The sequence below is a fragment of the Anoplolepis gracilipes genome, chromosome 7, assembly GCF_047496725.1.
Source record: "Anoplolepis gracilipes chromosome 7, ASM4749672v1, whole genome shotgun sequence".
In the NCBI taxonomy this organism is placed as follows: domain Eukaryota; kingdom Metazoa; phylum Arthropoda; class Insecta; order Hymenoptera; family Formicidae; genus Anoplolepis; species Anoplolepis gracilipes.
The window spans coordinates 12,227,276-12,251,879 of NC_132976.1; the positions used below are offsets into that span (position 1 = coordinate 12,227,276).

Below are 24,604 nucleotides of genomic sequence, written 5' to 3' on the forward strand. Positions count from 1 at the left end.
GATTAACACAGCAACAGATATATATTTTTATTTTTACATCTAGATAGTAAACTGACGTAGAATTTGATTTTTATATATTTTGCCCTTTTTTTTTATAAAATAACTTTAAAAGAATTTACACGTAAATTTTTTGCAAAAATATTCGTAAAATTAAAAAGCAATTAATTGACGATTATATATGTCAATCATATATGTAATCAAGCCCCAGAAACACGGTCTCGTCTTTCTCACAGCCAGCCCAGTTAGCGGCTTATGTTAGAAGGCTCGCACGATCGGCCTCCTCGTTTCTCCTCGTTTTTCGTGATCAATCGAGAAAGAAAAAAGCGGTTTGCCGCGGCTGCCCGTTCGTCAATCCGCGAGAGGAGGCGGGACCACAAGTAAAGGTACTCGCTATAATCAACTTGCGTCTCAAAGTAGCAATGCAGGCCAGCCTGGGGCTAGTGGCACACGTTCCTTGCTCTCCTCACTCTTTCTCTCTCTCTCTCTCTCTCTCTCTCTCTCTCTCTCTCTCTCTCTCTCTCTCTTTCTTTCCTTCTCCGTTCTTTCTTTTTGCCGCTATCTTTTACCTTCGCGTTCCACGTCGTTTCCTCGAGAAGGCTTTTTCCTTCCGCTTACCTTGTTTTTATCATCACCAATGACGCTTTCGATGATCTTAATAAGTTTTAATAAGGTGACCTATACTGTCATTAAAGTGCATTCTTTAAATTGTCGGAAATGTTAAGATGCAACGTATCGATCGTTCATGTATGTTAAGCTCGCGATATTGAAGGATATACACAGCTATTCATACAGTACAGGATCCTAACGGTTCAAGGAGCTAAGACTTTGTAGATTGAAATACTCTTGATTCTTAGAACAGAGCCAGGATAACGCGATATCCCACTTCTTGCGTTCGCTTAACCCACGCGATCCGATTTATAAGCCGCAATCTATTATAACTCGATCATTTTTCCCTGTCGACAATATATAATGGCTAAAGGAAATGAGATTTTGAAAATCGAAATCATGATAAACTCCACGATCAGAATGATGAACGTGTAACATTCAATCACGACGTTCTATTTCTTCCTTTACACTGAATCGACGGGATTCGCGCAGGCTGACAGGACTTTACTGTAACTCGTCCATCTTGGTTCATCAAAGATCTAACGGTTCAAGATGCCGAGGCTTTGAAAATCGAAGCCTTCCTAGGACTCGCGCACGATATTGCATTTCTTTCTTTAGCACCAACTGCGCGAATCGCACCTCGGCTCTCGGCTCTCGGCTCTCGGCTCGCTCATCTTTACTTCGCCGTTGCAACTGTACTCGATCGCAGACATCTACATTATCTATGTCGCGTCGTTGCGTGCCTTCCTCTCGTTTCTTCCTCCACCAGGTTCCACCTGAACGACGCGAGGCTTCTTTCACGGCGTCAATTGCACGCGCGACCATTTACAGACGCGAGAGCGATCGCTCGCGAACGCGCAACGAGGTGGTCGAGCGGCCTCCTTGCGTTTCTTTGCAGGTCGCGGCACAAGTCGTCCATCGCTCGACCCAGCACGTGGCGCCAACAGAGAAATTACTTTTTCCATTTTTCTTTCGCTGCGAAGGAACGAGCAAGCGCAGACAGTGTCGTTCACGTGTCATTTTCACAAACGACTCGATTCATGCGACTTGAATGCATTTGAGTAGAATCGCGCTTTTTCCCCAAATTGCTTCTTAATATAAATTTTATCATTATCAAATTTGGATTTTAATCCAACTGAGTAGATCGCTTAATCAAGATATTGCGCTTTATTACGTATAATAAAGTTGGAAATTAATTTTACAATAGGGAGTTTGCATTAAAAAGAAAATACATTTTTTTATATATATGTAATTTAAATATATATTATTAATAAATTTATTTATAAGAAAATTTGAAATTTTAATCAATAGAAATAGTATTAAAAAATTTTATAAAATTTAAATTGTGAGAAAACGATTTTGATTGGTTGGAGTGCGTGACGTCACAGGGCAATAGTTTCAAACGTTTGTTTTCTGTATTCTGTATTGCGATATTCGGTCATTCTTGATCTCGAGGTACAAAGAAAAACAATGTATGAAAACAGGTTTTCTACGAGTTACCTTTGCCCATTTTCACAATAACTGGATATTTTAATAAATAAAAATAGTGTGTTGTCACTGTATATATTGGTTAGATTTGAGGAGACGCTATTAGCGTCTCCCCGAATGCAGATATTGCACTGTGACGTCACATCGAGTTTGGGAGGACTCGGTCGTTTCCAGATCGTACTCGACAATTTTAAATAATGTAATTTTTATTATTGATTTTCTCACTTAATTTGCATTAAAAAATTACGAAAGAAAATAATTGCATTTAAAACTATATATAAATTATAAAATGCAATTGTTTTTCAAAATCATGCGAACTCCCTATTGGATAGAAGTATTGATGTCTCTCTCGCGAGAAAATGTAACGATTTGAAAACGTAGCGGAATCACGATCAATATCGTAAGCGAGAAATTCAACGACACATTGCCGTTGACACATATTCTGAGTCACTGCGCTTCCCTGAGCGAGATATGATCGAAGACACGCGCCGCATTGTAAAGATTACGCCGACGAAATACAACGCGCGCATCTTAATGTCCGTGCGGCGGGTGCACGCGTGATGCAACGCAGCTGCTCTTCCACGCCCACCGATCCTCTTCCGCTCCTTTTCTTTTTAAAACAACCGACCCTTCGACATTCATGCCGAAACAAAAAAAAAAAAAAAAAAAACGCGTGCGGTAAATTTTATGGCATTTTTGAATGAACGACCCAAGTATTTTTTGTATGGCTGTTCAGTCTTTTTTAAGTGTTTTCGTACAAATAAATATGATGACTCTTGGAATCTTTTCTTTCAGTTGTTGACGATACTTCAAAGTTTATTATTTGTTAATCGAATAGTTAATCGTTTTTCCACGAGTTTCTTTTTTAATGTCAAATGTCACGTGTTATAAAAATAAAAAAAAAGTGCGTAAAATGAAAAATATATCTCGGTACACATAAAATATAACATACAAGTTTTGTATATATACGTGCACCCGCTCTTACCGCTGCGGCTGCTGCTGCTGCTGCTGCTGCTCCAGCTCCAGGTTCAGTGACATCACGCACGCATATGCGTGACGCGCCGTGCGCACCGTTATGCCCATAGCCTGCCCCATAGCGCCCACTGCGGAAGTATCGCCATATTACTCAGCGGTACGACATATACGCGACGATCGGCGTCCATGCTGATGTGCACCAGGTCTATGTATTTGCGACTATGCATTCCGTTAATCCGCGAATCCCATGAAAGCAGCGTACGGATCAAGCAGTATTCTTCTATCGCATAACAATTATACCCGTATCAATCTCGTCTCATAATCAATTTATTTATCTTCACTTATTCTCCCTTGTTTATTCTTAAGAATAATTTATAAGAATGTATATAGATAATTTTTGAATTATAATGAAAAATCTCATACAAGTCTAATGAGAGAATCAAACTTCTGTCAGAGATGCGAATAGAATCTAGGACCTTCGACGTTCACATCGTGATTGTGCAATAATCAGAAGCTCGTAGGAAGTGGAGAATCTTGATGGAGGCAAAGCGACGATGAAGTCGGCGACCGGTCGCTCAGTGCCAAGGACACGAACGGTAGACAATGCAATCCTCGGTTGCCGCGGAGAGGCAACCTCTAATTACGCGCCTCTGCTTGTTACATTTTTACCCCTGCGCCTCTCCTCTACATGCATCGCCGAGCGTTACTATTCCATTATAGCGAGAGAGGAAGGAATTGCGAAGCATTTTGATGCACAATGCAAACGCCGATAATCCCATTTACATAATTGCTAAAACGAATCCATTAAACCAAGGCAAAGGCGGAAAGTCATGTAATTCAAACGCGGGAACCAGGCAAAGCGAAAAGACTCACCTACGGATGAGACGTAATTAACCCTTCGAGTCACGAATTTTTTTAATTGTCAGTATTTTATAAAATTTGGTATATAAGGGTTTTTGCGATCGCTGATTACGAATCCGTTGTCAGATTTTCAAAATTCAAGCTGGCGGATTCAATATGGCAGACGAAATTTTAATTCCGCCATATTGGATCCCTATATTAAATTTTGGAAATTAAATTTTTTTCCCTTTAGATTCAGATTCTGCGATCTAAAAAAAACCTTCTGAGAAAAAATTTTAAACAGAATACAACTGTTACTTTCAATTTAGAACAAAAAATATTGCTTTTTATATATTTTTTATCAAAAAAAGGAGGATTTAACAAAAACAACACGGTGGAAAATTCTAGAAAAATTCTGAAAAATACTTTAGAGTGTACTAAGATTATAAAAAAATTGCCGTATTTATTGTCATAATAGATTAATGGAAAATGCATTTTTTCGTAAAAAAAATACGTACTAATTTTGACCGTTTGTTTATATATGGCATTTTTGCAATTAACAATTAATGACTGTTTATATTTTTTTTGCACTTATTGATGTTCTAGAGACTCTGTAGAAACAAAAAATCCGGTATTTGTTGATAAAAAAGTAGTTGAAACAATAAAAAACTAGGAAAAAAAAGGTGAGTCTCTGAGTGACCCGCTGTGACTCAAAGGATTAATTTTCATCCAACGTTATAAAATTTCTTTATTATTCAAACTCGATCATAATAGTAAATAATCATCCACACATATATATATATATATGTATAGAAGAAAATATTCGTGATTATTTCAACACTCTATGAAATGTGTCAGTGAAGATAAGCCATCATTCGTTTTACGTCATGTAAAAATGTAATATTCTCTGTCACGGTGATTAAAAAAGAAAGAACGTAATAATAACTCGTGCGATAGTTTCACAGTACGATCGATTAAAAATAGATGCTAGGGTCATGGTGTATTCGTTGCATATAAATGTGCGTGGCTGCAGGTCACTACCCGATTTCAAGGAAACGCCATCGTCTGACCTCCGTCGTCGCGGCCATTACATTCGAGGTCTGTCCGAGTTCATAGCCGAGTAAGAGAGCGTGAAGAAATGTTTCAACAAAATACGCGTATAAATCTATCTTATGGACAGACGATTTATTGTACTCAATTGGCATCGGTTAACCAAAAATCGGTTAACCAAAAGTATTGGATAATACATCTCTCATCGATTTATGGGAAGCATAATAGAATGAGATTCTAGTTATTATTTTATTTTTGTGATTCATACAATCCGTAATATAAAATATGAATAAATGCGAATATTTGCTCCTATTTAATTTATTTACGGATTATTTTCTATTGATAGAAATAAAGTCGACACGCGAAAATGTTTGCAAGAAAACCTTCATATAATTCAATATCTCAAAATATATTCACATTCGATTCACAGTTATATAGATCCTACAAGTCGTCAGGAAGTACATTCAAAGATTTTTTTATGGGAGGATTTTTCAAGTTTGGAAAATACCGTATTTTTGTGAAAAAAACGGGAAAAAAGCTTATAGAACAATTCTTAAAAATCCTTAAAAAATCGAGGATTCGATGGCTATACAGAAAATAGTAATATAACCCTTCCTTTTGAACCTAATTACTGACCTTGCTGTTATTGTATATCCGTACAATATGTTTTGTACAGATTTGTTAATTTGTTTTGTCCTGCGAATTTTTTGTTTTGTAAACATACAAAAGCTTTCTTCGATGAGTGTACAGAGAAGTAAAAATACTGGTTAAAAATTAAAGCTTCCAACGGGAGTGAGAGAGAGAGAGAGAGAGAGAGAGAGAGAGAGAGAGAGAGAGAGAGAGAGAGAGAGACATATTTTTATTGACACAATTTGTACTGTCGCGAATATACACTGCAATTATTGAGCACTGACCTCACTCTTTTTTTTTCTCTATACTTTTCTTTTGCACATCCTTGAGAAATCAAACATCATTAGGCGATTAAACGTTAGATATTTATAAGCAATTAATAATTTATAATATCAATTTTGTATGAATATTAATTTAGTTTGAGACTTATTTATAAATTTGGTTATATTATATATATATATATATATGCTACTTATTTCAATATTTAAATTAAATTTTTCCATTCTTATTGCGTAGCTGAAGAGAATCAATAATTAGAAGGTTTTAATATCCGGTTCGGTTTTATCAGCAGTAATTCGATGCGACGTAAGAAAACTGATAAACAGCCGCATGAGTGCTATGGGAACATCAAGTATATTTATGTTAAAATACCGACTTCAATTTGATCTCTCAGTCTGATTCAGCGAGTATGTCAAATCGTCATCACATTTTTGATGCAAACATATACGTGACGATCAGTTTTTCGTTCATAAAAATGTGAATCTTGATGATAAATTTTTAAATCAAATTAATTAAATTAAATTATTTACAAGTGACATTATCAAAAATTATTACGAATAATCCTTTAAATTGATAACGAAGATTTTGACATTCTTAAATTTTTGCACGTGCAAAAATTAAAATTAAAATTTTTCGCGCGCGTGCAAGAGTGGAAAATTACGAGGAAACAAAGCGAGGCATATGTGCCGCGAGAAAAAAAAGAAAAAAACTGATTTGATATAGTATATACTAATGAAAAAAGAAGGAAGCAAAAAAAAGAGCAAAGGAGAAAAACATTTGCGATATAGAGACATAAAGAAAGAGCGAGTGAGCGAAAAGAGAGAGGAGTAAGTGTGGGAATAGAGAGAAAGAGAGGCGAGAGACAAGGATACGCGAGAGGAAGAGAAAAAGAGAGAGAGAGAGAGAGTGTGAGAGGGAGGGAGGGAGGGGGGGAGAGAGAGAGAGAGAGAGAGAGAGAGAGAGAGAGAGAGAGAGAGAGAGGCAACGCGACAATCACTACACTCGCGGTTAGCTCGAGCGAGAGGGCGCATGGCCTTGGCCGCCGCTGCGGGGTAATTCAGTCAAGGTTTCGGCCGATGAACTTCCTCCAACGGGAGGAAGGAGACTCCGCCGGCTGCTCACGGTAGATGCGGTGGGGAAGATGCCGGACCAATCGCGCGGCTACAGGGCCCGTCGAGCCGACGACCGATTGGTCGGGCCCGTTGTGGTTGCGACGGCACAGCTCCGGGGGCCCGCAGCGACTTGTCAGTGACCTCCAGCATTGAAAATACGATGAACTCTCTCGGGGGGCCCTGTAAAAGAGCGTACGGAGCGATGTGTTGTGTGTCCTCTACTACATACTAGGTAGCCAGGGCGTAGACATTGTAGATGGTCGAGGCGGCCTGCGATAGCCTGGCAAGCGAGCAGGCACATCAATCCCTCCCCACCTTCGAGTTGGTCAGAGTTGCCGAGTAAGGGCTGCACGGCCCCAGGTAACCAATACTCGGCAGCGCCGAACACGAGTCAGACCAACGCGAACCTCCCTCGAGCGAAGACTTACTTTCACTCTCTCTTCAGGTTACCATCCGCTCGCGTTCCTCTACCATTCGTCGCGTTTGGCCGGCGAGCATCGCTATAACACCTGGCCGTAACCTTTGCACGGCCGCAGATCGTACCGATCCTTCCTACGTCTCGGAGCGGAGTTCTCGAGCGCAAGTTGACACGCACGCGTACGCGAATCGATATTGATTAGTGATCGGTCAGTGAACATAGTGACAGTGAGAGCGAAATGAGGACCAGTGGACAGATATCGTAAATGACATCCATCTAATCGTATTCTCAGTGCAGTGTCGTGAATAAACGGATGATGTTTCCGTCTGTGATGAAAGAACACTGATAAGTCGAAAGATTCTCCGAAACATGATTCTTATTGCGGACAGTAGCGCGCAGGACACGCTGGCAACATTACCCGCATCCAAATCGCTAATCGCCGGCGTGTCGACGCACGATCCCCTCGTGTCTAGCGCGCCGCGCGTACCCCTTCAGGGTATGTCTAGTCCGTATCACGTGGTGCAATTAGCAGCTCATTGCCTTAGTCCCAGTATGCCGACGATGGATTCGACAGTCTCATCGGCTAAACCCGAGCCCGAGCTCAATATAGGTAGGCGAGAATTATCCACTATCTCTTTGACAGCCTGAAAAATAATCTAATATAAGACAAGCGCGTGCGAGTGTAAAAAAAAAAGCGGGTAGGACCGCGGGTGAAAGCAGAAAGTTGTAATACGACGATGCTGTAACACGCGCGCCAGAGTGGAGAAAGTGTTCTTCTTTCCCTCCCACCTTTCTCTCGCGGCACCGCGGCACCGCGGCACCGCTGGCACGTGCAGAGGATATCAGTAGCGACCTGCATTAATGCAACGCGTTTTTTTTTCTCGCTTGTTTCAGAATTCGACGGGACGACCGTGTTGTGCCGAGTCTGCGGTGACAAGGCGTCCGGTTTTCACTATGGAGTTCACTCCTGCGAGGGATGCAAGGTGAGTACCGACGGATCAGTTGTCACTTACGTAGCGATCCGACTCTGTCAGCGGTATCATCGGTTCAAGGAGAGTTACCTTACAATATCTAATCGGATTTTTAAATCAAAGATTCCGCTGACGGAATCCGATGTCGCACAAGCGATCGCAGTGCGAGCTGTGTTTTCCCGTCGAAAACGATTTCGATATGTTTGTCCGGTTAGGTGTTTTGTTGAGAAAACTGATCTTCCTTTACCGCTATCACAAACATCAACATTTGACTTTTAATTGAAAATTAGAAACATTTTTTTCCAAATATAAGATATATAAAAAAAGACAGAATATATATATATGATTAAATTTCTATTAAAGTAAGATTAATTTGTTTAAAGAATCTTTTATTTAAAAATTGTTCCAAAAAAATCTACGGCTCGCGATAGATTATTATGTCTTCAGAAAAAATATCGAAATTGCGGAGTGTGGCCAGTAAGAGTGAACGTGCGTGAATGTGAATGTGCGTGAGAAACCAAGGCTACATAGGAACTGTCGAGCGGGCACGAGTTAACCTTGATTATACGGAAATCATAAGAGGTTTGAGGTGATCCTTGAAGCTATTTCACGACCCGGTAATTCCCCCGTATCAACAAGGAATCTCGTCAAGGTCTTTTTTAATTTACGTATCGCCAGGGTCATTACGATCATCGACCATCCTAAACTTTTTATTGATTTTAACAATCAATGCAAGCATGATGGAAAACATCAATCATTTCCTTGTAGATTCTCGTCGACATTCACTACGCTTCTGCGCCATTTTTTAGTCTACTAGACCGCCATCACTCTGAAGAAAAGAAGAGAAAGGACGGTTCAATTAAATAAAGAACTATTTCGTAATATATTGCGTAAAACTGGGTGGAAAACGTGTTTTTTTTTATCATTATGACTTGCTCTCGTCAAAGAAATTCGGAAGAAGGTTCACAGCAGGTAGACTTTTCAAATTCCTTTTAGAGATGTCTTTTTGTCAGCATTCTATACCTAACAGCTTATCCTGACTAAATGAAAAATTACCAAGAAGATATTTGAGGCTCGAAAATGCGGAAATGTCAGTCAGGTCGAAGAATTATTGTTTCATTTCATGTTCCAATTATCTTTTATACGGCAATAAATATTCGCTCGGGTATTTCTTTTCCTCATCACGAGGATGTTTTTACGAGCCGCTTAAATTATGCCCCGATTTGACACCTTTGTTTCGACTGTATGCGCGTCTTTCAACACACTCGGCCGGAAGTGGGATAGCACTGGCTATCGACGCGTTTTAGGAAGTGAAGGAACGGCGCCACTACCCACCGTCGACTTTACCACCTCCATCGACACACGATCCGATGGAGGTGGTTACACCACCAGGTGCTGTACATCGTTCGCGCTCGCAGAGCGACTTAGGCCACTCGCGCGGCAGCTTCGTATCATCATCCTTCTTCTTAGCGATTCGCGGTTACTCTTACGAATTTTCGTACAAGATACATGCATTTACGTAATATCTTTCCAACTCCTAATGCAATCGCTACGAATTATAGGACGTGATAGTTTTTATTATTATTAAAGAATTTCACAGTTATAGTTACATTTATTATTGATATTTGATTTATATTTGTATTTAGTTTAATCTCTGTTTTGGAAGATTAATTGAAAAAAAAAGTTCTTCAAAAGATAATCCACTGTTTGATTATACAATGTCCATGCATAGATGTGTTAAATATTGAATATTGAATATTAAATATAAAATTGATTATTAAGATTGGATTAAACGCAATTTTTGGAAAAGGCGGTAACAGAAATGTAAATAGTTTGGTTGCTTTTCCCATTGAGATAATCGTACGGAACCGCTAGTAGACATTTTACCGTGGAGAGTCCGAAAGAAGGGAGCTGAAAGAGAGAGTTGGGCCAACCGAAAACCCAGTGATCATCGTTATAACCGCGGGAGGCGAAAGTATCGGGAGGACCTTTCGATTCATGGCGCAGAGCAGGTACTTCTGCTTTCATCGCTCCTATTGTAGGCATGAAAAAAAAAAAAAAAAAAAAAAAAAAAAAGAAGTAGATCGACCGCATTCCGTGGAAACACCTGGCTAAAGATTTTTCCGTCCCCCCACTTTCCGTCAGCGTTCCGACTGAAATTCACTGGAAATACTAATCGGTCGGGCAGAGTCATGGCCCCTGGTTGGTTGACTAGGTCAGTAACTTATGGCCGCAGCGCCGTAAGAGGCGCTAAACCGAACGAGTCTCCACTGAGTGACCTAGCCGCTAGCGGTAGACCGTCTTAAGGTACTGGAGGAAGAGGGGCTGTGTGGAAAGGGAAGAGAACGCGGAAGAGTGTTGGATATCTTTAAGACTAGGTCGCTCGGTCGCACCACTGTTGCACTATTTCTCTCTACCGTCTCATCGGTAGTATGCTACTTTTCGCGTCACGCGGATTGCAACAGTGAAATATTAATTTCGCCGTAGGAAAAAGTTTGCTGATATAAAAGCGCGTCACGCGTAAAAAAAAGTATTTATACGATGTTTTTGTAGAATTTTTATTAATAAATATAGACTCGAGAATATATATTTTAAAAATAAGAAAAAAAGTTGATACGTCGAAAAATTAAACTATCGGAATTCAAAGACCCATACATCTAAATCTAATCACATCTTCCGTATTTTAACGTGAAATATATTATCTAAATGAAAATATATTATTATGATATTTTCTTCCTTTCTAATTTAGTATCAAAAAATATGATTTTTGTCAGTTTATTAAATCATGGTGGAGGAGAATAAAATAGATGCATATACTTCAATATTTTGTTCGATTTGAGTTAAATCGATTACGGTTCGGAAATAGTCGAACGGCGCTATTATTGCCCTACTCTTCTCACCATAACGGTACATATCATGGTGAGATTTGAAATAAATATGATTTTCATAAAATTAATACTCTGTATGCTGTATGTAATATTGTAAAGTTAATAAGTTTTTTGATTTATAAAATAGCTTGAAATTGCTAAAGAAAATAAAAATGTGTTTTTCATCTTGACGTTGAACGCTCGCTCTTTTCTAATTAAGAAAATTTAATTTAAAATTTAAAAATATCAGTCTCCAAAGTTCTCTTTCAATACATACATATATGTGAAGTTATGAAAAATCAATCGCCATAATATTGAGAAATATTGTTATGTGATCAATTTTCTCGAAAAGTTTAGAAGATATTATTTGGGAGAAAAATGAGATTCTTTAACACAGTAAAAGAGTTCCTCTTTAAATCTCCGACGAAACAATCATCGGTGGAGGTGCACGTTTACGCTTTTTCCGGAGGGTTGAAATCAGGCGACCGGTGCATTAACCCTCCGGTCGTCGACCCTCCGAGCCAGTTACGTCACTCTCCCTCCTCCTCCCTCATTCCGCTATCCTCTCCGCACACCCCTTCCCACGGGGAAGCCTTCCCCCACTTTCCCCTCCTCTCTCGGGTAACCGTCATTTTTGACGTCGTAACGAGTCGCGATCTCATTTTCATTTGATTGCGCGAGTATTTCGGTGCTCGCTTGAGGTTACTGACCCCGGTGCATCTACTTTAGAATCGGGTCAGTCGCTTATTATCGTGGTAGGTGTTCGCTCGACGTGGTATCTGTCCACCGGAGCGGGAGCTCCTCGAGATAACGCTTCCCCGCCGAGCGAAATCGGACCGCTGCAATTTTTACACCCGATAAATTCGTCCCGCGAAACATGATACCATCGGCAAAAAGTATAATAGATCATTCTTGCCTTTCTAACACGCGCCACGCCGCTTTACGTATCGGTAAATCAATGAGCTTTAAAAGGGTTTCGTCATTTACGCGGATGCGTCCTCGTCACCTTAAATAATTCGATTCGAAATTTGTGTTACAGAAAAAAACCTAAATTATATATTGAATTAATATTCATTTTTTTTTTTATAAACACAGTTCCAAGATAAATATTGATCCGATTAGGTTGAATCCAGAATATATAATTGATTAACTGATAAACAGTTTAGATAGCGATAAGATTCGTGCATATCTTTCTAGCACAAAAGTGATGGAGATCGGTATCAAATTTTATAATTAAAACCGCTGTATCTCGCCGTTATCGCTCGCTGATATCAGCAGGGTGCAAGACTGCTCACCCCGAAGCGATCATCTTTGACCTCCGCGATCGACTTTACCGATATCGATGCCCGGGCAACAGAATAGAACGGCAAATTCTTGGGGTCGTAGGAGAGTGCTAGAGCGAGCTAGCTCTCGCGGTTAATGCCCTCCGAGCGGAGAGTGTCGCGACTGTTGGAGCGGCGCACGCGCGCGCGTTACGTACGTCACCGTTACTCCGTTTCGCGTCCTCCTCTCCCTCCCACCTCAACTGCCTCCTACTTTTACTATGGTACCTCCCGCTCCCACTCTTTCTCTCGTGGTACAGCAGATACGCTCACCTTCCCCTACCGTCCCTCAGTCACAGATCGCCGTCCCCCTTCTCTCCTCCTCCTCCTCCCCCACCACCCCCCGCGTCCCTCCATCCGTTGCAGTAGTCGCGCGCTCCGGTCGTTGGCCTCGCGACCACATCGTGTGTATGTCTCACACTCTCTTTACCTATATATGTACCCATATGCAAGCATGTAACGCGCGCATACAACCCCGTACACCGTCACCGTCGTTCCTGCCAGCTACCGCTGTCGTCGCTGCGCTTCCACGGAAAATAAAATTGGAGCCTTAACTACCGGTGGACGGTGGGTCCCGCTAAATCGCCAAGATGATCGCGCCATCAGCTTTTCCGAAGATTAGAGAACCGCAAACGTCAATTTTTATTTATCGTATTTAATCGTTATTGCGTCTTTGTACATTTCGGCCTTTATTGTAGAAAATTAGAGAGAGAGAGAGAGAGAACTCTCCTTTGTACAATCTTTTTTTTTTTTTTTTTTTTTTTTTTTTAATAAAAATTTAATTGCAAGTAATAAAGACCTGCAGAAATGAGTTTTCTCAACGTGACGAATGGAGAACGGAGAATAACAGAACTTTCTCAATCCGGCGAAAGTTTCGGCGGATGCGAGCGAGCGCGAGTGCGGCATTTCGTTGGCTTCTCTTCTCGATGCATTTTTCCCCGAAACTATTGTTTAAATATAATCTCATTGTTGAAAGTGTGGGACGAAGAACGTTTCTATCGTTGGTACTTGAAAATCGAGTTAACGTATAAATTACAAGTTAAAAGTGTCGCATGAAAAATGGTATCTTTAGGAATCTTTTTGCCAGCTGAAGGATCAACTCTCGATTTTCTAATTAATCTTTTTCTTCTTTTTTTTTTTTCTTCATAAAGATTTTCAGAACAAGACGCGGAACAACTTGAGGTAGCGCGCAAAGGTAGTCGCTCCCTGACCCGTCACGGGCCATGCACGGTTCGAGAGATCGATGCACCGCATTCCCCCACACACCTCCTTCACCCTTCGCTTGTCGGATTCCCGCCGACCGAGAGGTTCAACAGGGGTTGCTGGCCTCGTCCGGGCACGGTAGCTCGTAGCTCGATAGCACTTTGCTGCAATTTTGTTTTTTAACAAAAAATAAATATCTTGAATCAGAACTTTTCAGACTTGCCAGAGTCTGCGAAAGAATCTATTTTAAACGGTCTCAAAATAATTGAAGCATAATTATTTAATTTCAATTTTAAATAGAATATTTGAAACATCTCGCAACAAGTCGAATCTGTCGAAATAAATTTCAATTTGAATTTAAAAAATTGTATTCTTTCTCTCTCTCTCTCTCTCTCTCTCTCTCTCTCTCTTTCTCTTTCTCGTTCAATCGATTGAAACGATCGGTGGCAGCGATGCTTAGAGCATTGGCAACACTGACAGTTCATTGACTTGCATCAAACGCTCGCGCCGATTGACAGCCCGGGCGCGGAGGTGCAACGGTACATCGTTCTCTCGACGATGCTCTGCACGAAGTTGAGGTAGGCGAGGTCGCGCGTCTGACGTCACGCAGCGGTGTTACTCCGGCGACGAGCATCGCCAACTTTTCGTACGCGTACGTGCATACACGCGCGACCGTCGACACGACACGACACGTCGACGAGCACGGTAACATACATAGAAGCTTCACGAAGGATCCCCCACGCGTTGTCGTGCGTTACGTAATCGTCTCGCGAGGTCGTTGACCGATACACGATGGCAAGTATCTTCGCACTAACCTGCCCTTTTTCCAATTTTTATTTTCAACTCTTATCCTCCTCATGGCTATCTCTGTAGCGGTTAACAAGATTGAGATAGATAAAAAGGACACATATACAAATATATATATATATATATATATATATATATATATATATATATATAGCAAGGGAGATTTCTCTATATTCGCGCTTATATTTGCGAGTGGGTGGATGTTAGAGGGGTATCAGCGCGAGGGTAGGAACCGAGAGATGGAGGTAGGGCAGGTCGTTCGGAGAGGGTGGCTCCGGACGACCTGGTGGGTGGGGAGAAGAGAGGGAAGAAACCCGTTAGTAGAGCGCCCGCGAGCCTCTATGCTAGCGTTCGCGGTAGATACGACGAGGAAGACATTATCTAGGGTTCACTCTAGTGGGAGAGAAAAAGAGAGAGAGAGAGAGAGAGAGAGAGAGAGAGAGAGAGAGAGAGAGAGAGAGAAAGAGAGACTAGGAGAAAGAGAGAACTCAAAGAGGGAGACGGCCGAGGAGCGCCAGTGCGCGCAAGGGGGACTCTCACTTTCACGCGGTGAACTGCGGGTGAACGTCCGGGAATTAGGTCACAGTGTCCCCCACCTCGGCATGCCAGAGGCAATGTGCCGAGGCTCTATGTTCTCTGTGCTAGAAAGAGCCAGTCCACAGCCAAGCTCCGATACAAACGGTCGCTTCTTTCCCCTCCGAAAACTCGCGTTGTACTTTGGTACGCGCGTTGACCGCGAGTCGAGTAGCCGAGAAGAGACCTACACGCGAGTTTTGGTGAATGCGGATTATACGTGAGAAACACAGTGACTGGCGCGAGCTGCCAAAGACCATCTGCCATTTTTGTAGAGGACACCCTCGCCTCTAGGTGGTAGCGTCATCAGTTTCGAATCGAAGGATACGTAGCGAGTGATATAATCATTTGGTTAACGCGATATATGAACCACACGCGACAGACTTTCGCATATTCGTTCAGATAGCCGTGCGATTGCTATTTTCCTAAGCCGGAGTGAATTAATGGGGTGCTTGTGCGAATGTGATCTGGCCGCCCCGCGTTCGGGGACCGATTGCTCGGGGTCTTCGTCGGACAGCGACGGTCAGATTGACGAGAGTTTTGTTGGTGATTCGCAGGGCTTCTTCCGCCGAAGCATCCAGCAGAAGATTCAGTATCGGCCGTGCACCAAGAATCAACAGTGCAGCATTCTTCGGATCAACAGGAATCGCTGTCAGTATTGCCGTCTCAAAAAGTGCATCGCCGTAGGCATGAGTCGTGATGGTGAGTTTTTTTTTTTTTTTTTAATATCTCACGCACAAAGTAAATAAGAAATTATATATATCTTTATTAAAATTTACAATAAATTATTAATTATTAAAAGAAACGTTAAAATTAAATTGTGATTTAAAGATTTAAAGAGTCTTTGGTATCTTTCCCTTCTATCTTAATAATATCGTGTAATATATTTAAAATTTTCTACTTAAAATCTTCTTTCTTTTTTCTCGAATGCGAAATCATCTCAGATGCAAAAAAAAAAAAAAATTACTGTATTGTTAAATACAAGAATATTCGTAAAATGAGCAGAAATCATTTTGGTCGAGCTCACTATCGCATCCCCAGATTAAGTAAAACGTCGCCGCACCCCCCCCCTACCCCCTGCCCCCCGCCCGTGTACATTTCTCGCGAAACATGCTTTTCGAGAAGAGTTTCTAAAATTTAGTTTGCCGGGTCATTGACCGTTTGCGTAACGTCGTTCCCCGCGACACGGCGGAATGTCGCAACGGGCGAAAGTGGCCAGTACACCGTTTGAGAAAGCAACGGCGATTATCTCTCGATTGGCGTATAAGCAGATCTTGCTTTCTTTTCTCAATCGAATCGATAAAATTCTAAACCGTCCTTTGTCAAATAATCACGGTAATGCAGTTGCGCGCGCGATGCTTCGCACCATCTCCCGCCGGGATCATTGACCTAGGTCGTCGACATGTTCGGCGGGCGCGAAAATATATATATATATATATATATATATTATTTATTTATATACACATTTCATGCTGCAGACAAAATTAGAACGCGCTCTTCTTTTAAATAGATATTACGAAATATTGATATTTATCAATTTCGGCAAATTAAAATTTGCAATATTTTAATAATCGTAATCATGATGGCTCAATCGAAATCAATCGGTATTATAAATTTCACGATTTTTGTGAAAATTCTGACGGAAAAAAATGATCTGTCGTTGGGAAAAAAAAAAAAAAAAATCGATGAAGAGATACGCCTACCGATATGAACGCGTTGATTCGCGGGGTCAATAGACGGCCGCTGCGTTCGTCTGGCGGATGACTCCAAGTCCATAGAAAGAGTACCGCTACTCACCGCTACGTCCCCCCCTTTCCCCGCTTGACTCTCTCTCCTCCTCCCACCATCTTCCATCCTCCTTTCCCACCACGCGCTCCACCCGTCCTTCTCCTTTCCCCAGCTCGAGCGATCATCGTTTCGGCTTCTTCGGTCGCGAAACGCGCCGTCGCGTGGCGCTACACTTCATGCGGAGACCTCGCGAACTTTGCTTCTCATAACTACGTTCCCCTTCCACGACCACGTACGTTCCTCTCCTTCACGTATCAATCCTACCCCTTCTACAGCCGTGGATCCACCTGGCCGGTAGGCGCATGCTCCCGCCGCCGCCGCCGCCGCCGCCGCCGCCGCCGTCGTCGTCGTCGTCGTCGTCGTCGTCTGGCCAAAGCCGTACGTGACCAACTGGTCATAGCGCTTCGCGCTTTGCTGCGGACAACTCGTCGTCATTATGACCGGGCGCGTTCTCTCCACCCTCGTCGCGTTGTATCTTGACGAATGGGATTTCAAGAAGGAGTTGGTATGTCCGTGAGATGAATCAAGTTGAAGGAAAATTTTGATTTTTGGAATGGAGAGAAGACAAAGATATTAAGAGACCGCGCTCTTGAATATTGATTAGACACCTCGACTTCCTACACGTCGATTATTTTTCTACGTCATTCTCTAATATTGTCTTGTCATTCTACAGAATAACACTCTCATAATTAAATGAAATAATGAAAGGAAGATTGAAGAGACGATAATTGATAAAGAATCAGTCCTTGGCTTTAGTTTATAAGGTCGGCACATTTTCAACGTTAAAAGATCGATAGTCCGCAAATAGATAAGCCGACTATCGACAGCTGGTGACAGGGCAGGTAGCCAGCGAGGGGTTGCCCAAGGTCGTCGAGGGTAAGTTACCCCCGACAAAGCAAGTTCGCATCTGCGCATAGAAGAGAAGCTAGACTATCTTTCTCGCTCCTCACGTTAAACGCTACGCTTGACGCGTCGTATATTTGCTCGTTATATCGTGTATATAGGTCGGCGGTACGCCTCGTGCGGCTGTCGCTGAAACCAAGTTCAAGGCCAAAGGCTCGGCAAAGGCCACAATCGCGCGCGATGGTGGGGGTCGTTGATGGCTGAATAAGTGGAGGGGCTGTTGAACGCAACCCGCGGAACATCACTCAGTCGGCGGTGATGCTGTCTCGTGTCTACACGCGTACTACTGTCGCGCTCCTTCTTCAAAGTCGGAACAGCCTCTTCTTGCCTCGCAGCACGCGCTATCCCTTGGAGTGACTCGTGTTTCGAGTCAGCCGAGAAGATCGTTCGATGATTAGTAAGCGCAGAGAGCCTTCGCATGACAGTGACAATCGCGGTGTCAGGCAGTGATTTATAGTGGCCGAGATAGAAAAGTTACAATCACGTGCGTCAAAGTGTAATCGAATCTGAAAATCTGATTAATCTGATTACTTGACGATTAAGCGGTTTGCCCGAATCGTCATGGGAGACGAGTTACCGATTCTAAAAGGAATCCTCAACGGAGTAGTCAACTATCACAATGCACGTAGGTTTCATCCCTTCGTATCACACGTACATACCAACACGATTCTGATGTTTACGCGACGTGATAAGGATCGATCCAAAGGTTTAGCAACAACGTACTTTCTAACCGCGAGGATTCGTAGCACGCGGGAGCAGCGGCCGCACTTTCATCTCTTGGCGCGAGAAAGTCGTGCGCTTTCCCCTCTGACTTTTTTTCCACCTTTAACGCGAAACCATATCTGCTCCTCGGTTCCAAATATCATATCCCATAGTTGGAAAGACGCGTTTTCTTTCAATTCTCTCAATCTTTCGTGCGCGAGCATCACGCGAATGTCGACGTTCGTTGGCGCGAAGGTCATCTCGCGATAGCGGTCGGGTCCGTTGCATGATTCATCCATTGATCGCATTAACTATTTATCGTCGTCCTTCCTCTTGCGCGTGACGTACGAGCTTCGCAGCACATCTAACCCATGATTATCCATTTCTGATTACAGCGGTGCGATTCGGCCGTGTGCCAAAACGTGAGAAGGCCAGGATTCTGGCTGCCATGCAGCAGAGCTCTCACAGCCGTTCTCAGGAGAAGGCGGTAGCAGCCGAACTGGAAGATGAACAACGTCTTCTCGCGACCGTGGTGCGAGCTCATATCGACACATGCGACTTTACCAGAGACAAAGTGGCTCCCATCCTCGCCAGAGCTCGCGAGACTCCCAACTACACCGCGTGTCCACCGACCTTGGTAAATATGCTCGACCTTTCCTCTTGACATTGACTGATTACGCAACCCGTTTCGCGCCGCATTAAGATTCGAACAGTCGGCGTCTACGGTGACGTCAATATAGTTCCGCGGACCTTGGGCCGTCTTGATCTTTCGAGCGGTCTACGCGGAAATCGCGCAACCAGGCGACCTCGGCTGCTGCCGCGAAGGAGGAAGCGAGACTCGACGAGAGCGCGTAAACCTCTCATCTCACATCTCGTCTCGTCTCGTCTCTCTTCCTCTTATGAGGACGCCTGGTATGCTCTTCCGAATAACAACACGTGCACGACCTTCGACGTGATTTAAGGTTCGTCGCCTCCTCACTTCGAAATTTCCTTCTTTCTGTTACAGGCATGCCCCTTGAATCCTAACCCACAACCATTGACCGGGCAGCAGGAACTGCTACAAGATTTCTCCAAGAGGTTCTCACCGGCCATACGCGGTGTCGTTGAGTTCGCGAAACGTATACCTGGATTCAGCCTGCTGGCTCAGGACGACCAGGTGACGCTACTAAAGGCCGGCGTTTTCGAAGTGCTGCTCGTGCGACTGGCCTGCATGTTTGATGCTCAAACGAACAGTATGATCTGCTTAAACGGCCAGGTGCTCAAGCGAGAGTCCATCCACAATAGTAGTAACGCACGATTCCTAATGGACTCGATGTTCGACTTTGCCGAAAGGGTCAATTCCTTGCGATTATCCGATGCTGAGTTGGGATTGTTCTGCTCAGTGGTGGTGATTGCCGCCGACAGACCCGGGCTTCGCAATACCGAACTGGTTGAACGTATGCACAATAAGCTCCGAAACGCTCTACAAACGGTACTCGCGCAGAATCATCCCCAGCATCCCGACATTCTCCGCGAACTATTGAAGAAGATACCCGATCTAAGAACTCTGAATACCCTTCATTCGGAAAAGCTCCTAGCGTTTAAAATGACTGAACAGCAGCAACAATTGCAAGCTCAACAACAACATCAGCAGCAACAGCAGCAGCAAACGCATGTTATTACCGCTCAACAACAATCACATTGGCCAATGGAGGAAGAGCCTCCGGCATCCTGGAGTTCTGCTTCGGATGTAACTCTGGACGAAGCGGTAAAGAGCCCGCTGGGTAGCGTGTCGAGCACCGAAAGCACTTGCAGCGGCGAAGTTGCCTCTTTGACAGAATATCATCACGTTGCACCTCCTAGCGGTCATCATGCCTCAAGCGCGCCTCTTCTAGCCGCTACTCTAGCCGGTGGACTTTGCCCGCATAGACGACGAGCCAACTCGGGTAGTACTAGCTCGGGTGACGATGAGCTTCATCGCGCTACCATGTCCAAGACACCTCAGCCGCCGCAGTGTCCACGATTCCGCAAATTAGATTCACCGAGCGACAGCGGAATCGAATCCGGAACCGAGAAGCCCGACAAGCCGGCCAGCAGCAGCGCCAGCAGTGCACCCACGTCCGTGTGCTCGAGTCCGCGTTCGGAAGACAAGGAGGTCGAGGACATGCCGGTGCTGAAACGCGTGCTCCAGGCACCACCGCTATACGACACCAACTCATTGATGGACGAGGCTTACAAGCCGCATAAGAAATTCCGCGCTTTGCGTCAAAAGGATAGCGCCGAAGCCGAGCCGGCCGTGGTGGTCCAGCATACGCAGTCTCAGTTACATCTGCATCTGACTTCGCCACCAGCGCGAAGTCCGCCCACTCAAACTGGGGCGCAGCCCCCGCAGTGCCCGCAGACCGCGAGTTTGCTGAGCAGCACGCATTCCACCCTTGCGAGAAGCCTAATGGAGGGCCCGCGGATGACGGCGGAACAACTGAAGCGCACGGACATTATACACAATTATATAATGCGCGGCGAAGCCAGCCCTAGATCGCCCACAGCATCGCCGTCGCCTGCAGAGCAATGCGCATCCACAACTACCGCAACAGTGCGAACGACGCAAGGAGTTCAGGGTCTTCTGCAATGCGCCACCACGAGCTACTCGAACAGGTGGCCGGCCACTTCGGTAATCACGACGACGACAGGCGCGCGACAACAACAACAGCAGCAGCAGCAGCAGCAGCAGCAACAGCAACAGCAGTCTTCCTCGGACTATCTCGCTGTTGGTAATTCCCCGGCTTCGTCACCGAGATATCTATCCGCGGCGGCGACCAGCAGTACAAGTACGAGTCCAAGACCGACCTCGAGTACGGCGGCCACGTTGGTGTTGTCCGGCTGTCCGAGCAACATGATGGAACTACAAGTGGACATCGCGGACAGTCAGCAACCGCTGAATCTATCCAAGAAGTCGCCATCCCCGTCGCCATCCCCCAGACCGCTCGTCGGACCATGCAAGGCCCTCTCCCTCGAGGCGTAGTGTTCTCGCGAGCTCGAGTGATCTCCCGTGACATGTGCTAATGCGCGCGAAATCGGGATGTCTGATCCACCTATCACCTACCGGCGTGCACTAATCGTCGTCGTAAACGTCGTAACGCGGTAACCTAACCTTCCCCCGGCTCTTGACTAAAAATGAAAGTGCCAGGACGCTCTGAGCGCGTGAAAAACCAAATAATTTATTAATTTAAACTACTTATTGCTAAAAAAAAAAAAAATCGCGCGAAAAAAGGAGGTGGAAGTTACGGAGGAACGGATGATGAACATCTTTGCGTACATTTATGAGGAAGACAGACATTCTCTCAGTGGCAAGTTGCTTTCTCCGACTGTGCGAAACGACGATGGACATCGTGAACGGACGCTTGCGCGTTAAGTGCCGATCCGATGAGAGCAACAATGCCGTAAGGGAGCTACCTATCCACCTAAAAAAACTACCTATCTACCTGTCTACCTACCTAAAACCTATCTGCTCTAGGTGTATATCTAGAAGATGGAGCATCAGCGACGGAAAAAAATAAAAGGTTGAGTGTTACAGAAATTAATAATCTATCTACATGTGATAATCATGGAAATCGCGCATCCTGTACAGTCTCCACCTCATTCATCGATCATCTACTCTACTATAATTATTAAATATTATAAACTAATTAATATTATTGTAATATGTGTAAGGTATTATAATCGTAAAAAATTATCATTTTTTCGTGTACGTGTGTAGGAACAAAAAGACGCGTATGATATTCTTGCGCGAATGACGAGAGGGCGATGTAGAGAGAATGAGATAAAAAAATGAGAGTGAACGAGTGACGAGTGAACGTGCTTGTGCAAATGAGTCGGGGCAAATCGAAAAGCTTCTTGATCGCGGTGGCAACCGAGAGAGGGAATCGCGCACGCGATTTTAAAGAATTAAACGTTTTGTTATGAGACTGATCGGCCCGCCGCGGCCACTAGTTTGCAATTACCGTACCTTTATACACTACGTGTCGTGTCTCTTCGTCGAGGAGAGTAACGACTCGAGAAGTAATTATATCCTCTAATCGCGCCGTATAGCGAAATAGGTATCGTAGGCCCGCTTAAACGCGTTATACAATATTATGTGTCGTGTGTGCATGCATGAAAGTCAGACAGATAGATTGAGATAGGATCGCGAGAAAGAGAGAGAGAGAGAGAGAGAGAGGGGAGAGCGTGAGCGTGAGAGAAAAAAACAAAAAACAGAAAGGGAGAGAAAGAGAGAGAGAAAAGCCGCGAAGCGCTGGAGCAAAGCGGAGATCGAATGGCGAAACGCGCAGTGTAAATAGTAGATTCGTAAGGCTATGTCTTGGTAGGCGCGAGTGAACTTCTTTTTGCTTCGAGAAAATCGTGAGGGAAAGTTAGAAGATACGCGGCGGGCCGCCGCCGACGTGTTGTTGAGACGCCTGCCCCTCCTCCCCCTCCTCCATCCTGCCCTTTCTCCTTCATCATCCCCGCCTAACCATCCGCATATCTCTCAATTCCAGCATAAATATCGCATCAAACACGCATAAAAAACCCACAACACGCTGAGCGAGTAAACTGATCTTGAGGAGAGACAGTTGTAGAAACACTTATGCCCCTTTCCGGGACGGACTAGACCACCTTGGTTCGATTTAACCAAGTCCGTGTTAGCTCCATCTGTAGATCCGGTGAACGTGATTGCAAGCCGAGTTGTAATCACGTTCGGTTAGATTAAAGGGAAACTGGTCCGCGTCAGAACGAGGCATTTAAAAGCACATTCAGTCTGTCTCCCAGCTAGAATATAGCCTAACCAGAGTATTCCTAAACACCCAGCTTAGAGGCCTCTGTATTTATTGTACCTAAAGAGAGTGCATTTTTTCCCCTTTTCGCCGTGTAGCGTGATATTCGCACCCCCATCCCCACCCGCTCCCCCTCCGCCTCCGCCTCCGCCCCCCCCCCAGTGTCCTCGTATAAAATCCTCCCGGCTCTCTTTACAAAATACACGCATATACGCAAAAGACGGACATATTTACACAACAGCGCGACACACATGCACACTAAAGCGAACACTTGTCTTGTCCCCTTCCCCGCAAAACAACCTAGCGTTGATATTCGTAATACTTGTTATGCATAAACTACACATAATTATTATAGTGAACGATACATATAAAGTATGATATATTTCCCTATCCATTAAGAAGGAGAATACAAACAGCTGTTGTTTCTGGTGGAAAAAAAACGAAAAAATATGGATATAAAATGTACTCTATTACATGCAAGAATACAAATGCAGCCCCGCATATTGCCCAGTGAGCACGTCATTTTGTACGCTTGGGAGTTGTGAGGTCGTCTGAATAAACATTGTCTGGTGAATTATACATAAAAAAAAAAATTTTGTCTTCTTATTTACCTCTAGCCTGACATTTCTCCGATTCTTCCAAGGTCTAAGATCTCTTATCCTACCTACTTACCTTCTCCAAGGATATTCAAATCCTTATCCGTATGATGATTTTTACTCGTATACTTATTTAAGCTTGTTCGTATAATAAACATATAATTAATTTGCGAATTTAATAAATGCTAATTAAAAAACATTTAGATTTAAAATATAATACATTATTTGCATATATAAAAAATATAAAACGTCCTCGGTAACTCTAATTGAATACAGATTACGCAATTGTACGGTCATCGATAATTATTAAATTTACTGAGTTTCACATTTAAGAAATTACTTGTATGTTTTTAAAAACAACAGATATTTTACTTTTAACATTTTCATTTAATTTCTGCAATAATCTCGTATATCCATGTTTAGATTAGCCGTTCTGGCTTTATAATCTTTTTTGATGAAACCTTGAACTTTTATGCAGCCTTGGTAAGTATTTAGATACGAACGATCGGAATTGGTGAACGAGTTATCGAGAAGGACGCCAACTCGATTACGGCAAAAGATTTAAATCAAGTTTTCTCGCTAACTATGATAATAAAATAATTTCATGACACGTGTGAAACATTTTTCGAATTGCAAGATTATTCTAGGAATCGAGGAAAAAACGGTCATTTAATTATCTCTCTC

At 43.5% G+C, this 24,604-nt stretch overlaps 1 protein-coding gene across 5 annotated transcripts in view; it reads left to right on the plus strand.

Moving 5' to 3' along the window:
- The window catches only part of E75 (ecdysone-induced protein 75), a 93,217-nt gene extending 71,211 nt beyond the window's left edge, over nt 1–22,006 (plus strand). For 3 of the 5 annotated variants that reach the window (XM_072896396.1, XM_072896397.1, XM_072896399.1), the window contains exons 2-5: nt 8,293–8,381; nt 15,699–15,843; nt 18,930–19,171; nt 19,541–22,006. In XM_072896396.1, coding sequence (XP_072752497.1) covers nt 8,293–8,381; nt 15,699–15,843; nt 18,930–19,171; nt 19,541–21,535 — 2,471 coding nt within the window. In that variant the 3' untranslated portion in view covers nt 21,536–22,006. Of the gene's footprint in view, nt 1–7,669; nt 8,009–8,292; nt 8,382–15,698; nt 15,844–18,055; nt 18,458–18,929; nt 19,172–19,540 lie in introns of those variants that run through there. The other 2 variants (XM_072896395.1, XM_072896398.1) reach the window with 2 other exon arrangements.
- Nucleotides 22,007–24,604: the final 2,598 nt, after the last annotated feature.